Source organism: Coffea arabica, chromosome 1c (assembly GCF_036785885.1).
Source record: "Coffea arabica cultivar ET-39 chromosome 1c, Coffea Arabica ET-39 HiFi, whole genome shotgun sequence".
Classification (NCBI taxonomy): Eukaryota; Viridiplantae; Streptophyta; class Magnoliopsida; order Gentianales; family Rubiaceae; genus Coffea; species Coffea arabica.
The window spans coordinates 56,986,203-56,999,760 of NC_092310.1; the positions used below are offsets into that span (position 1 = coordinate 56,986,203).

The 13,558-nt window shown below is 37.7% G+C and overlaps 3 protein-coding genes across 3 annotated transcripts; all 3 read left to right on the forward strand.

Moving 5' to 3' along the window:
* The first annotated feature begins 948 nt into the window (after positions 1 to 948).
* Positions 949 to 3,568, forward strand: LOC113732640 (nicotine N-demethylase CYP82E4-like). The gene is made up of 2 exons (XM_027258561.2): positions 949 to 1,993; positions 2,782 to 3,568. Exons 1-2 carry the CDS (start codon positions 1,037 to 1,039, stop codon positions 3,406 to 3,408), a joined length of 1,584 nt encoding a protein of 527 aa, XP_027114362.1. The 5' UTR covers positions 949 to 1,036; the 3' UTR covers positions 3,409 to 3,568.
* Positions 3,569 to 4,340: 772 nt separating this feature from the next.
* Positions 4,341 to 8,034, forward strand: LOC113732651 (uncharacterized). The gene is made up of 6 exons (XM_027258569.2): positions 4,341 to 4,742; positions 5,609 to 5,808; positions 6,560 to 6,700; positions 6,777 to 6,857; positions 7,505 to 7,632; positions 7,740 to 8,034. Exons 1-6 carry the CDS (start codon positions 4,514 to 4,516, stop codon positions 7,777 to 7,779), a joined length of 819 nt encoding a protein of 272 aa, XP_027114370.1. The 5' UTR covers positions 4,341 to 4,513; the 3' UTR covers positions 7,780 to 8,034.
* A 1,796-nt stretch (positions 8,035 to 9,830) lies between these two features.
* On the forward strand, positions 9,831 to 12,882 carry LOC113732655 (uncharacterized). Its single transcript, XM_027258575.2, has 6 exons — positions 9,831 to 10,193; positions 11,057 to 11,256; positions 11,569 to 11,709; positions 11,796 to 11,876; positions 12,457 to 12,584; positions 12,687 to 12,882. Exons 1-6 carry the CDS (start codon positions 9,968 to 9,970, stop codon positions 12,733 to 12,735), a joined length of 825 nt encoding a protein of 274 aa, XP_027114376.1. The 5' UTR covers positions 9,831 to 9,967; the 3' UTR covers positions 12,736 to 12,882.
* Positions 12,883 to 13,558: the final 676 nt, after the last annotated feature.

Here is a 13,558-nt window from a genome sequence, read left to right on the forward strand (position 1 = left end):
GAAAACGGGACTATCAAAGTGGGACGGAGGGAGTAGCATTATAGTCAGCATTCCAAGAAAGATTGTGTCTGTTTTTTTTATTGCTCCGATCCGTGGATGGCTAGAATGCGTTCCTTGAATGAAATTAGATCTTGTAAAATCATATTAATTATTTGATGATACATTCCGTACTTTACTAAAAAATGGATAGTTGTTTGTCAACCATACATTATCTAATTAAATCGAATTCTCTCTTTACACGTTTCTCATAAAATCCGGTTCCTTCCCCTAACTAAGGAAGAGATCTCGGCGGAATTGCCACATATGAAATTGAGCACCTTCGAAACCCATTGCATTGGGCTGGGGCAGTGCAAGAGAAATCATATAGAATACATATCATAAGTGACAAACAAATATTTCTGGAAACACCATATATATTAACTTGGAATTTAACTGCTATTTATGCAAACAAGCACAAAATGCACCTAGTACCTGTTCTTTTCTGTTCTGTTTAAACCTTTTCTTATAAAAGCTTTGGTAGAAAATTAAATGAAGCACGCCTGATGGTTCATGCAATACTATACTGAGATTGAAGTATTCTTGAAATTTTTTTTTTGGGTTGTTGGAGGGGTGGGGCTGGGGGCCGGGACTCAAGAGCCCAAGTGTTGTTAATTGAGAATCAAATAGGTGTTGGCTTTGCTCTTGTGTCTGAGATCGCCAAGGGAAGAATAGTAGAATTAGCGGAAACCTACCACCAAAGTTCAAGGTTGTTTTATCAAAAGCAATAATAATATTGGTTTTGTGGAACCTGACTATTCATACATTTTCGTCAAAAACTAAGAAAAGGTTCAAGACCATCCTGTCGTTTTTTGAAATAAATTGACATCGATTTTTCCTTGGGCCACTTTTGCCCCCAAGAAGACTTGCTCATTCATGTATGGTCAAGCATTAATTAAACACGAATCTGACTGCTAAACTAATACTGCCACATAGTCTACTAGTTCTCACTTCTACTGTACTTCTTTGTTTCACCGTTCACACTTCACACTGGTTCAGGATGTATCTTCTTCCACATCTGCTTGCAATTGTTGGCCTCTTAGCTTTGCTTCTGCTTTACAAACAACGGAGACCGATGAATCAGAATTCAAATAGTAATAGTTTTAAGGCCCGCAAACAGCCCCCAGAACCATCAGGTGCCTGGCCTGTCATAGGCCACCTTCTACAATTGAACAGCCACGACACACTGGCCAGGACCTTTGGAGCCCTGGCAGATAAATACGGTCCTGTCTTTTCCATCCGGCTGGGAATGACCCGGGCCCTGGTCGTGAGCAACTGGGAAGCTGTCAAAGAATGCTTTACAACCAACGACAAAGTCTTGGCTTCTCGCCCGGATTCTAACGCCGGAGTATACCTCGGCTACAATAACGCAGCTTTTGGTTTTGCACCTTACGGCCACTTTTGGCGCCAGATGAGGAAGCTGGTTTTGCTACAGGTTCTTTCGAATCGAAGGCTCGAGACTCTCAGGCATGTCCGAGTCTCAGAAATACAAACCAGCACCAGGGAATTATTCTCAGTTATCAACAGGGAAGAAAATGCTCCAGCAAAGGTGGTGATCAGCGAGTGGGTTGAGCAATTAACTTTGAACATAATTGTGAGGACAGTTGCCGGCAAGAGATACAGTGATAGCGAAGCTGGTAACAGAATTGATGCTCAGTATTTCAAGAAAGTTGTCAAGGAATACATGTATGTTACAGGGCAATTAGATTTGTCCGATGTGATTCCATTTCCACCCCTGAGATGGCTTGATCCTCTGGGGCATATTAAATCCATGAAGCGTCTTTTCAAAGAGCTTGATGCTATCATGCAAATCTGGATCGACGAACATGTTGAGAAAAGAAGGACGAAGAGCATTTCCGGTGTTGAGCAAAGCTTCATAGATGTTCTGCTTTCAGTGATTGAAGATGACTTCACACTTGGCCAACCCAGGGAGACCTTAATCAAGGCCACAATAAATGTCAGTCAACTTTTCTCCACCAAAGTCGTTGCACTATAGTACTACGTACTAGATTTTCCAACCAACTAATCTTTTTTCCAACCACATCCACAGCCCTTTTTATCTCCCAAGATATATGGGAAAAAAAAAAAAAGACGAACAACTAGATATTTTTCGAAATATACAAAAGATATTTAATTCTAGTAATTGTGCCACTCACACACATATATCTATATATATATGTTGTGTACGTCAACATCGGAATAGGGAGTACGTGGCAACAATATATTATTGTTTATAGTCGTCTGTGCTGAAAAACAAAACCGAAGGAGCCAATCAAGAAAGCTAACTTTAGTAAATATTTAAGACGTAAGAACAAGGGACTTCAGGAGATTACAACATTCAGGTTTCTTATACAGTATAATCAAATACTATATCGCTAGTTTTAAGTTTGTTTGGATAAGAATTTATTTGGATGATTTATTTGAGATAATTATTATTGCACTTTTTGTGATATGATGTATGTGAGATAAAAAATTGATTGAAAAAATAAAAAGGCGATTGAAATTTACGAAGCAAGCATCTTATTCTTTGTTGGATGCCCGTAATTTTTTTCACCTTTTAACTTGTTGATAGATCATGATTATTTTGAGATCGTCATCAATTAATTTGTGTGATTCTATGAATTCTTTTTCTTGTTTTAGCAACCAAACATTTGGTCTTTCATTTTTAAAGCCTTGTTGCTGATGCTTGTCATATAGAATCTCCTAAAATAACTCATAATCCATAATTGATTTTTCACGTTGCAGAACCTGATCCTAGCAGGATCCGACACGACGTCAGTTCATTTGACATGGCTGTTATCCCTCTTGGTGAACAACAGGCAAGTGATGGAGCAAGCACAAGAAGAAATAGACTCGAGCGTTGGTAAAGAGAGATGGGTAAACGAATCCGATATAAAGAATTTAGTATACCTCCAAGCAATCGTGAAAGAAGCATTGCGCTTATACCCACCAGGACCTCTATCGGTGCCCCACCTAGCCAGGGAAGATTGCGAGGTAAGCGGTTACCATGTCCCGAAAGGCACTCGTGTATTTGTCAACGTGTGGAAGCTGCACCGCGATCCAAGAATTTGGTCGGAGCCGGACAAGTTTTGCCCTGAGAGATTCATGACTAGCCACGCAGAGGTTGATGTTTCTGGCCAGCATTTCGAGTTCACCCCTTTCGGCTCTGGCAGGCGGTCTTGTCCGGGAATTACGTTTGCGATGCAAGTGACGCATTTAACGCTAGCGCGGCTGCTTCAGGGGTTCAATTTTGCTGCACCTTCAGACTTGCCTGTCGACATGGCCGAAGGCCAAGGAATGACCTTGCCCAGGGTAAATCCGCTTGAGCTACTGGTGGTGCCTCGCTTGGCCTGTGAGCTTTATGAATATTAAATTAGCCAGCACAGCAGGTTGGATAAAGGATAATCTTCTAAGAAGTTAAATGCTTGCTTCTAATTGTTAGTACTACTACTTATTTCTTATTCCAACAAGTTAATGTAAAATGATTCGTGCTAGTGTGTATATATATATATATTTCTTCATTCAAAACCAATCATCGCACTAGTAATAATCAACTATCATCTTTGATGCTGAATAAAATTAATTAATAAATCTCTGCAGTTGAACAAGAGCACAAGAATCAGGAGGTGTTACTTAATTCATATATATATATATATATATATATGAATTAATCTTTTTTACACTGATAGTGTATACATTATTAATGTTGATGAATGATAATTATGTTAAATTTAAATTTAAAATTCAATTTTTATATACATATTATGAATCAAATAATAATAATATATATATTATTAATATATATAAAATTTATTATTATATATATATATATATATATATATATATATATATAATATACACGTACGCGCGCACATACACGCTAGGAAGTGGTAGCATTTGTAAATCCAATAAAAATATGTCCCTTTAACTAAGGAAATGGTAGTAAGATAAATAGTACTAATAGTGTGTTTGGATTGTGAATTATTAGAGATATTTTTACTGTAATACTTTTTGTGATGTAATGTATGTGAGATAAAAAGGTAATTGGGAAGGTAAAAAGGTGTATTGGAAATTGTAATGATGATGTAAACAAATAAATTTTGAGAAATAAAGCCCAATCCAAACAAAGCCTTAGTAGCAAGTCAAAAATCACGTGTCCAGCTCAGCTGCAAAGAAGAGAGTGCCAGCATTGTACGTGGACATGTCAGCAAGCTATTGGTTTACCGCCCTTCCGGAAATCCATAGGTGACCACGTCATCCCTCAAAAATCCAATAAAGGGCGTCGACTCTCGTACTACGTCGGTGCTGGTGGTAGTACCAGGTAACGAGCGGAGGCACCCAAAGCCAATCGCAAAAGTGGAAAGCGCAAAGGTCAACACTGAACCTGCAAACTTGCTCTGTCTTCGCCTTCGAGCTCTCAAACAGAAACCATAATATCCGAGCGTATCTTCTCTGGGGCAATTGAGTCGAGTTATTAATGGGTCGACGGAGGAATTCATCGGCAATGAACAAGCTATTTACATGGGTGAGGAGGCAGTCCATGAAGGTCAAGGCTTTCTTGGCCGTGACTTGTCTTCTCTCAGCATTGGTGGCTCTCAAATTGCTTATTAAAGATCACGACCACTTTTTTGTTGCTTCTGAGGCTGCACATTTTTTGGGCATCATCGTCCTGATTTATAAGCTCTCCAGTCAAAAGACTTGTTCCGGTAACAACCTCTTAAACCTTTTGTTCTCATGATCAATTTATATTTGAATTGGAGAGCTGTGATTAGGAATTTAGTATAGTGGCAGTCATTTTAAGTCACATCTCTCTACATAAAGGCACCAAAAAAGACAAAAAAATAAAACCAAAAAAATAAAAATAAAATCAAGCGAAAGTAATGTAATTCACCCTTTTTTCTTTAATTGTCGTGTTTTAGATATGGAGTTTACTACTACCTTTTTGTCGTTCTATTTTTTTTTTTTTTTTTTTTTTTGGCTTTAAGGGAGATTCCAAGCTTTGTAGGAGATAGGGGAGAGCTTGAGAACCAAAATCCATGGTCACCAGTCTAATGACCCTACTAGCTGAGTTAGGTTATGTCACTGTTCTGATACTTCCAGATTTGATTCTTACATTGAAATTATCTCTTTGAGGGGACGTTCTTCCCGCAATATCAAAAGCACTTGTCTGTGGTGTCCTAAGGAGGGCCTGACGTGCCATTACATAGTGGTGAGTCTAGGCAGTGTCACGCCCAAAATATCATAGCTTAATGGACTCCTTGACGACTGTGGTGGTTACCGAGAAGATGGAGGCCTGGTTACATATTCAAGCTCAGCTTCGCTAAGTCATTAGCAGGCTTATTTCCTTTGCAACATATCTCTCATGATGCATTCCCATGGGCTATGTACTTAATGAGATTATCGTCCGCCAGTTACTCTTTTAGTCATTTGGTAGTATTTAATCCAATTTTGTCAAATCATTTAATTTGCTTGATTTGTTAAATACTATTTGCCCTTTGTTGTTTGTCAGATGACCAAATGACCATACGACGGAATTTAATTTCCTTTATTTTGCTGTTTCTTTTCATTTTAGGCCTTTCATTAAAGTCTCAGGAGCTGACGGCTATATTCTTGGGTGTCAGAGTATTCTGTAGCTTTTTCATTGAAGGGGACATTCACACCGTTCTTGATTTTGTCACCCTTGTGTCAACATTGTGGGTTATATACATGATAAGATTTAAACTGAAGTCAACCTATACCGCTGAGCTGGACAATATGCCCATTTACTATGTGGTAATGATCTCTCTTCTGATAAGTTTCTGCTATGTACTATTAACGTCCGTGCAACTTAGGAAATGTCTGCAGCATGTCATTCATTGGTGTACATTCACAAAACTATTTTTCTGATCTGTCTGACTCTCTTGCACATGGAAACATATTCTTGAGGTCTCTTTTGTATGTTTTCTTCAATCAACCATGTAATTCTGACTTTAGAATCCGTCTCATTTTCTGTTTCAAGCAAGATAACTTGGCATTATTACTGCTTGTTCAAGATGGACTGGTATCACTATTAAGTGCAGCCTTTGCATCATTTAATAGCATGAGCTGCATTATAATTACCTAGAATACTTCACTTTCTGCTATGTCCAAGGTCTACGAAAGGAACGCGTAAGCTCTTCTTCATTTCTTTTTCTCACTTTTTTCCCTTTTTTTTGAAACCCAAAAAGAAAAATCTTTCTTGTGTGACCAACTTGAGTAACTCCCCATGATTGGGGAAGTAAAAAAACAGAATGCAGTTTGGCTCCTACAAATCAAACTGTTGCTACCAAGTAGATAAGTATAGTACCGGAGTTTGAACATTAACAATGCTTATGCGGGTGGTTGGGTGGGTGGAGACTGTAGGCACTTGGGTTTTAGGGGGAGCTGTTGCTTATTGATTTGCCTGTCCATGCAGCAGCCAACTTGGAACTTTGGTGCATGTATTACTTACCTGAATGCCAGAGCAGTTTCGTCACGCTTACCACTTATGATATCTCTTTGACAGGTGGTGCCTTGTGCCATTCTGGCTGTGCTTATTTATCCTTACACTAGTCATGCTACAATATACAGGATTCTTTGGGCTTTTTGTGTTTACCTGGAAGCCATTTCTGTGTTGCCTCAGCTTCGCATGATACAGAATGCCAAGGTTTTATCCAATCTTATACTTTACGCTGTTACACCGCATATAATTAATGAATTATTGTCTTCTCAACGTGTTTCAGATGATTGAAGCTTTTACAGCCCATTATGTGTTTGCTTTGGGAGTTGCCAGATTCTTTGGCTTTGCTCATTGGATAATTCTGGTTAGTGCAAGGATATGAAGCTCCATTACATTCCATTAAGTGTTTTTTCTTTTTAATTGTTAACATCTTTGGTGATATTGGACCATCCATATGTATCGGGATTCATTTGTGGTGTAGGGTAATCTGCAATTTCTTTTACCTCTCAAAGAAAGAATACTTTGAAAGGTTTGGGACTTGGTTAAATACGGGTTTTCAAAGTCCATTATTGATCTTTGATGATTTTGGTGAACTTTCAGTAGGGAATCAGCCAGTAGAAATTTGCAAACAAGTTGTCACTCTCGTGATAGCAGGAGATACTTTGTTTGTTGTCTGTGAGAACTTATCATGACAGAGACTGTTGATGGTCTTCAGTATTTAATTGATCTCTGATCTGTTTGAGTTGAGAACCGCCCCAAATTTCTTAAGATTTCCTCCTCCCTTCCAGATAAGGCGTTTCGTGCTTCTGATGGATGCAGTAATCATATTTAGAGACACATGGATTAGGCTTAGAGAATTGTTCACTATGAACAGAAAAGAAACAAAGGACGTAGAGTTGACTGCCAAGATAAAGCTGTTGTTTTTAGATGATCGGATGGATTAAGAAATATGCAAGTGGTTAGGAGGATTGTAATAAATTCCATTTGAAACCATCCACCATCTGTCTACAGGTTTCTGATACTGCCGGACTGAATCTGCTTCTGGTTAAAAGCGGATACCTTTGGCGGCTGGCTGTTTTCCTGGCAGAGGTGGTCCAGACCTTCATATTGGCCGACTTTTGCTATTATTATGTCAAGAGGTGAGCCCTTAGCCTTTTTAACTTGTTTAGGATGGTGTTCTTTTCTTGGAATAAACTAACTAACTAGTTAGAAGAGCTTACTGATGCTCCTTGATTGTGAATTGCAGCCTCGTCGGTGGTCAAGTTCTAGCCAGTCTACCCGTCTAATCGCTATAGTTACATCTCACACAGATCATGGCCATGCAACTGGATGGATGTTCCATATGTACCTGCCTACCTATGCTGGTAATCTTGGACAGAAATTGTTTACCTTGTACTTAGTTCTCTTCTTCTTCTGTAGTCATTTTATCATGCAAATTCTCTTGGAATGTACTTCTGGCGGGCCTCTCTTGGATGTTTTGATTACATGGCGGTGAATATTAAAATCGTAATAATGAACATGGTAATTCAAACTCTTGATAACTTGAGAGCAGCAGCTCCTTGGGTTTTTTCGTTTTTCTTTTGGGTACATTTGATTTGAGGCATAGGGAAATAGGAAGTAGGATCTGTTAGTTTCTTTGCAGGGGAGGGAGGGGCCTGCGGTGATCAACATTATTGACTTGTAATGTAACGAGTCAGCACAGCAGGGGCGTTTTAAGCAGCCGCAAGTAGATACATAGGTGTGCCTACTTTTAGTTCCAACTTCCATCTACCTCAACAGTAGGTGCTCCTACTTCTTATTTTTTGAAAAAAAAAGAAAAGAAATATTTCTGTGTCAATTGATGATGCTGATGAAACACCCGGTTGAATCTGGGGATGGAAATTAATGGGAGTTGTCCCCACCACATTTGATGGCTAAGAGATGTTTACTACTCCTTCCGTCCCACTTTGATAGTTCTGCTTCTTTTTTCACATAGTTTAAGAAAAAGTAGTTAATTTTGTTGGAAAAGTAAATTTAGATTGCTATTTTCCTAAAATACCCTCACATTAAATAGAGTACAACTTTATGGGAACTTGAATTAATGGTAAAAAAAGAATCAACTCTCATTAAATGGGATAGGTTTATAGCAACAACAATTTGTATTGAATAAGGGTATTTTAGGAAAATGAAAATACAATTACATTCTTCAATTGGAAAGTGGACTGCAATTTGGGACAGACAAAAAAGGAAAACAGGACTATCAAAGTGGGACGGAGGGAATACTATACAATAAATATTTGAGCACTAATTAATGAGTCGCCCGTTACCATCATGCACTAATTAATACGGTTGCCCTCTATTTACCACTCTCTATTCTAGCAACCTCTATTTACCACTCTCTATTCTATTCTATTGTGGGCACAACTTAAATGGAGAAATAAATAAGTCCACAAAAAAAGTGTGTACGTGTCCACATCAGATGCAAACCCACGCATCAAATCAACTATGTTCGTGTGCGTTAAAGAAAATGTTCATAATGAAAAATATTGGTTGAAAGTTATTATTGGTTTTTGTCAATTAGTAGGTTATTAAATAGTAAAGATTTAGGGCTTGTTTGAATTGCTTGTTTCCTTCGGAAAATATTGTCGTTTTTCGTGATCACATTTCCCTATCACCTTTTTCCTTCACATATATCAAATCGCTACAGTAATTTTTCCATGAAAAATGACGGAAAATGCAATCCAAACACAACCTTAGATGTGAAATGATTTTAGTAGCAGCAGTTACAGGAAGAACATTTGTATAAGAGTCGAGTGAAAATTTTATAGATAGATACAAATGTTAAAGTGTTACATTTGAAATAATAAATAATGATAAGTGTGTTTAAATATTAGATTATTTGGACAAAAAAAAAAGTATTGTAACATTTTTTTAAGAAAAATATAATAATATCTATGAAATGAAAAAAAATGTATTAATAATACTAACAAATCCTTACACGTCGCCAAACTCTTGCTCACGCTTTATGTGCGGTCTCCCTCCTTGGTTCGTAGATGAGGGTTCAAATCTCACCTGCAGCGAAAAAAAATCTAAAAATTGTGTCCTAGCACTCTCTTAATTTAATTCGATCTGTATATCCCATAATCCTTATCACATCCTTCTTAGACTCCCCCTCTCCTTAGATTAGATTAAGATTGAGTAAGTTATACAAACGTACCATTGCTGACCAAAAAAAAAAAAAATTTCACACACCAAGACACCAACAAATCCACGCTCCAACATCTTATTGGACTCAACCGCCGGAGCACAAAAACAAGAAGACAAGGTTCAAAACCGACGTTATCCCAACGTCCTCACTATACCCAGGCATCCTGCTGTCTTCTGCCTGCAACCTGCAAACGCCTTCTAAGTTCTGACTCTCAGATATAATAAATTCACTCATTGAACTATTAATTTAGGCACAAGGAGGCGGTGCAAGTGGTGGTGGTAGCCAAAATGGGTCGACTGAGGAGTTCGCCGGTGAACAAGCTGTTTGCATGGGTGAGGAGACAGTCGATGAAGGTCAAGATTTTCTTGGCTGTAACTTCGGTGATATGTCCACTGGTGGCGCTGAAATTGCTGATCAAAGATCACAACCACTTTTTCATAGCTTCTGAGGCTGTTCATTTCTTGGGCATCATGGTCTTGATTTATAAGCTCACCACCCAAAAGACTTGCTCTGGTGAAATAAAATCTACTACTATTACTTACCTAAAATTTCACCCATCTATTGTTTCATTAAATTCCAGTGCTGGATTTAACCCCCTCTCTTCAATTGGCAATTTAGTAACTTTGTTTTGCTCTTGCTTTTACGTCGCTTTCAATTGCAAAACTCAGTACTTATGCATGATCGGAATTCTTTTTTCTTTCTGTTTTGACACTCTAATGGCCACTTATGCTGATCAAGGCCTCACTCTCTCCTCTTTTTTACGTTTGGCTCATCTTATTCCTATCATCGAATTTGAAGTGTATACTATTTTCTCTTCTTCGTCTGATGAAAAAGGAATGATTTTTTAAAATCGTGGACAACTGCTTCTGTTGCCTGCGTGAAAAGATTTCAGTAGCCAAGTTCTCGCATTGACTGTAGTTATTTGGAGTAACATCTCATATGTGTTGACACATATTTTCACTAACCCGTAATCATGAAATCAAGATCAACATTTTGGGTTTACAAGAATTGTTTGGCATGTTGACTTGATCCAAAATTGGTATTTCCTCGGAGCCCTGTGGAGCCAGTGAAAAGTAAAAGTTAATTTTCTCAAATAATTTCATACTTGGCTGCTGAATACCGAGGAAATTACAATGTCCTTGGAAGTTTTGCAGTTTACTATCGCTCACAATTAACATATACATGCCAAAAATGTAATTGTTCTCGATTGGAATTTTCTGTAACTTGGTTCGTCTCCGAAATTGAACACAAGCTTGTAGTCGGATAATCAAATTATTACAGCTGATTCCTGTTACAGTAGAATCTAATAATGATTCTGATCCAGGTTTATCACTGGGCTTACCAAGATTGCTTTGCTTTCCCAATGTTGCTTGTAGGCGTTTCCTTGAAGTCTCAGGAGCTCACGGCTATATTTTTGGCCGTAAGATTATGCTGTAGCTTCTTCATGGAGGGAGATATCCATACTGTACTTGATTTTGCCACCCTTGTATCAACTTTATGGGTTATTTACATGATAAGATTTAAACTGAAATCCACCTACATAGCAGAGCTGGACAATATGCCCATCTATTATCTGGTAACCTCTTTGCTCCCAGATAGCTGCCATCTTATGCTAGCTTTTTGAGGCACATTTCAGTTCCTCGTGTTGATTTCATGCATTAATGCAAGAGTAGTTTAATTGTGGAGTGTGTGGAATGGTAGGGGAAATCTGCCCTAATTTGCTCGAGTTTCGGTATGCAGTAGTTCAATCTGTGGAGCATTTCAGTAACATAAAATTCATCCCAGTTTAAATACATTAAAAAAATAAAATGAACATTCATCTCATGCTTATGGTCTATGTATTTTAGTAGAAATGTTTTGCTATGTCGCCCTGTGATTTTGTTGGCAGGTGGTGCCATGCGCAATTCTAGCTGTAATTAGCCGTCCGTATACCTATCACGCACTCATCTACAGAATACTTTGGGCCTTTTGTGCTTATTTGGAATCCGTGGCAGTGTTGCCCCAACTTCGGATGATGCAGAATGCCAAGGTTTTCGCCATTTCTTGTTAAGTTTGCTTTTTTCAAACTGATGCATGTCTTGCAAGAATCTATTCGTTTTCTCACATGTATTTCAGATGATCGAACCATTTACGGCCCATTATGTATTTGCTCTGGGTGTTGCAAGATTCTTGAGCTGCGCTAACTGGATCATCCAGGTTAGTATGAGAGCCCATATATATATAAACATATTTTTTTTTCCAGCAACGATAACATTTGTATAACCTAATCATACATTGAGAAGCATAATTCAATATTTATAAGGGCAACTGATTGATATTTTACGAGGTATTCTGCTTGTATACTCTTTAGTGGGACTTGGGAGGTGCAAATTTGTAACTAGAATCCCTGATCCACTAGTCCAAAACTGGGAGGTGATATTTACAATTTTGCGATAACTTTTGTTAATCGCTGTCACTGAGACTTGCTAAATTCCTATTCATTACTTAAACACTCGTGAACACTGGATGAAATGCACCGAGTATCTTAGAATTTTTTGGGTTTATAGGAACTATGAATGAGATGGTTTTGCATGGGGGAACCATCAAAATAGGTTGACCTGACCCTTATTTGAGGAGGCAATTACCATTATGGTTTTCATAGTGTATTTCTTGGAGAAGACATGAGACGTAATAGAATGCCCCCAGCATGCATAAGTCTTGTAAATTTTGTAGATGTTGAATAGCTAGCATTCTTCCCTGGAAATATGGTCCCTAATCCATTTAAATACATTTGCAGGTTTATGATACTTCTGGAAAGTATCTGTTTGTGCTTGGAGGAGGGTATTTGTGGGTTGCAATGGTTCTTCTATCTGAAATTGTGCAGACGTTCATCTTGGCTGACTTCTGTTATTATTACGTCAAGAGGTGATATGCTTGAGCACTTCATTTCAACTTCTTCCTCATAGTTTGTCATTAACTGGTTCACAAGTAGCTTACCAGTCTTAAGTCTATTTTCTTCTTTTGCAGCGTGATCATGAATGGCCAGCTTCTAGTCACCATGCCTCTGCCTGTGTAATAATACTACCACACTGATATATATATATATATATATATCTTTTTTTTTTTGGGGTGATCATGGTAGGCTTGGACAGAACATTTTACCATGCTTTTTATTGGGTTAATTGACTTTTTTTAAAAAAAAAAAAAAATCATATTCTTGCGATTTTCTGTGGGTCTGGATCAATTTGGGCTTGGGTCATGGTCCATGCTGCCGTAAACGAAGAAGGAATGTGATTTATAATTGCTTGTCCAATATCTCAATCCAACAATTATATCTAAAATTTTGTATTCGAGATTCATTAATAATGGGGCGAGCTACAACTAAAGACCATTTCCCTTCTCTGGGGACTGGATTCCGTGTCCACCTAATAACCCTACAATCCACGCCAATGGCATCAAAATTCTTAAACAATGGGTTGTCTTGTCCAAAAAAGGAGGATACTAGTGTATTTAGTATATGTACTTATTAATATGATTAGCAGTTTTACCGAAAAAGCTGTCCTATATCATATGATTGGCTATTTTTCTTCAAAAAAAAAAAAAAAAAATGCAGCGCTTGCATTATTTGACCAAGACAAGAGAAACAGATCATATATATATATATATATATATATAGAGTAAATCTTATATACACTGACATACATTATCATCGTCGAATTTATGTCATCTATGCAAAAATTGTATTTTAAATTTAAATTTTGTATAGTTGTTATTCATCCAATACTGACAGTGTAGGAAAAATTAATATATATATATATATATATCATTCTATGACTAATGGCATGGATAGTTGTGGTTTGGGGACGTCACTGAATATTAACTACACGGTACAATAAAAA

Excerpts from the sequence above, each read along its gene's own strand:
- LOC113732640 (XM_027258561.2), top strand. The coding sequence starts at position 1,037 with ATGTATCTTCTTCCACATCTGCTTGCAATTGTTGGCCTCTTAGCTTTG. Across the intron at positions 1,994-2,781 it reads TAATCAAGGCCACAATAAAT|AACCTGATCCTAGCAGGATC; the intron begins GTCAGTCAACTT and ends TTCACGTTGCAG.
- LOC113732651 (XM_027258569.2), top strand. The coding sequence starts at position 4,514 with ATGGGTCGACGGAGGAATTCATCGGCAATGAACAAGCTATTTACATGG. Across the intron at positions 4,743-5,608 it reads CAGTCAAAAGACTTGTTCCG|GCCTTTCATTAAAGTCTCAG; the intron begins GTAACAACCTCT and ends TTTTCATTTTAG. Across the intron at positions 6,858-7,504 it reads TTGCTCATTGGATAATTCTG|GTTTCTGATACTGCCGGACT; the intron begins GTTAGTGCAAGG and ends ATCTGTCTACAG.
- LOC113732655 (XM_027258575.2), top strand. The coding sequence starts at position 9,968 with ATGGGTCGACTGAGGAGTTCGCCGGTGAACAAGCTGTTTGCATGGGTG. Across the intron at positions 10,194-11,056 it reads CACCCAAAAGACTTGCTCTG|GCGTTTCCTTGAAGTCTCAG; the intron begins GTGAAATAAAAT and ends TGTTGCTTGTAG. Across the intron at positions 11,257-11,568 it reads ATATGCCCATCTATTATCTG|GTGGTGCCATGCGCAATTCT; the intron begins GTAACCTCTTTG and ends TTTTGTTGGCAG.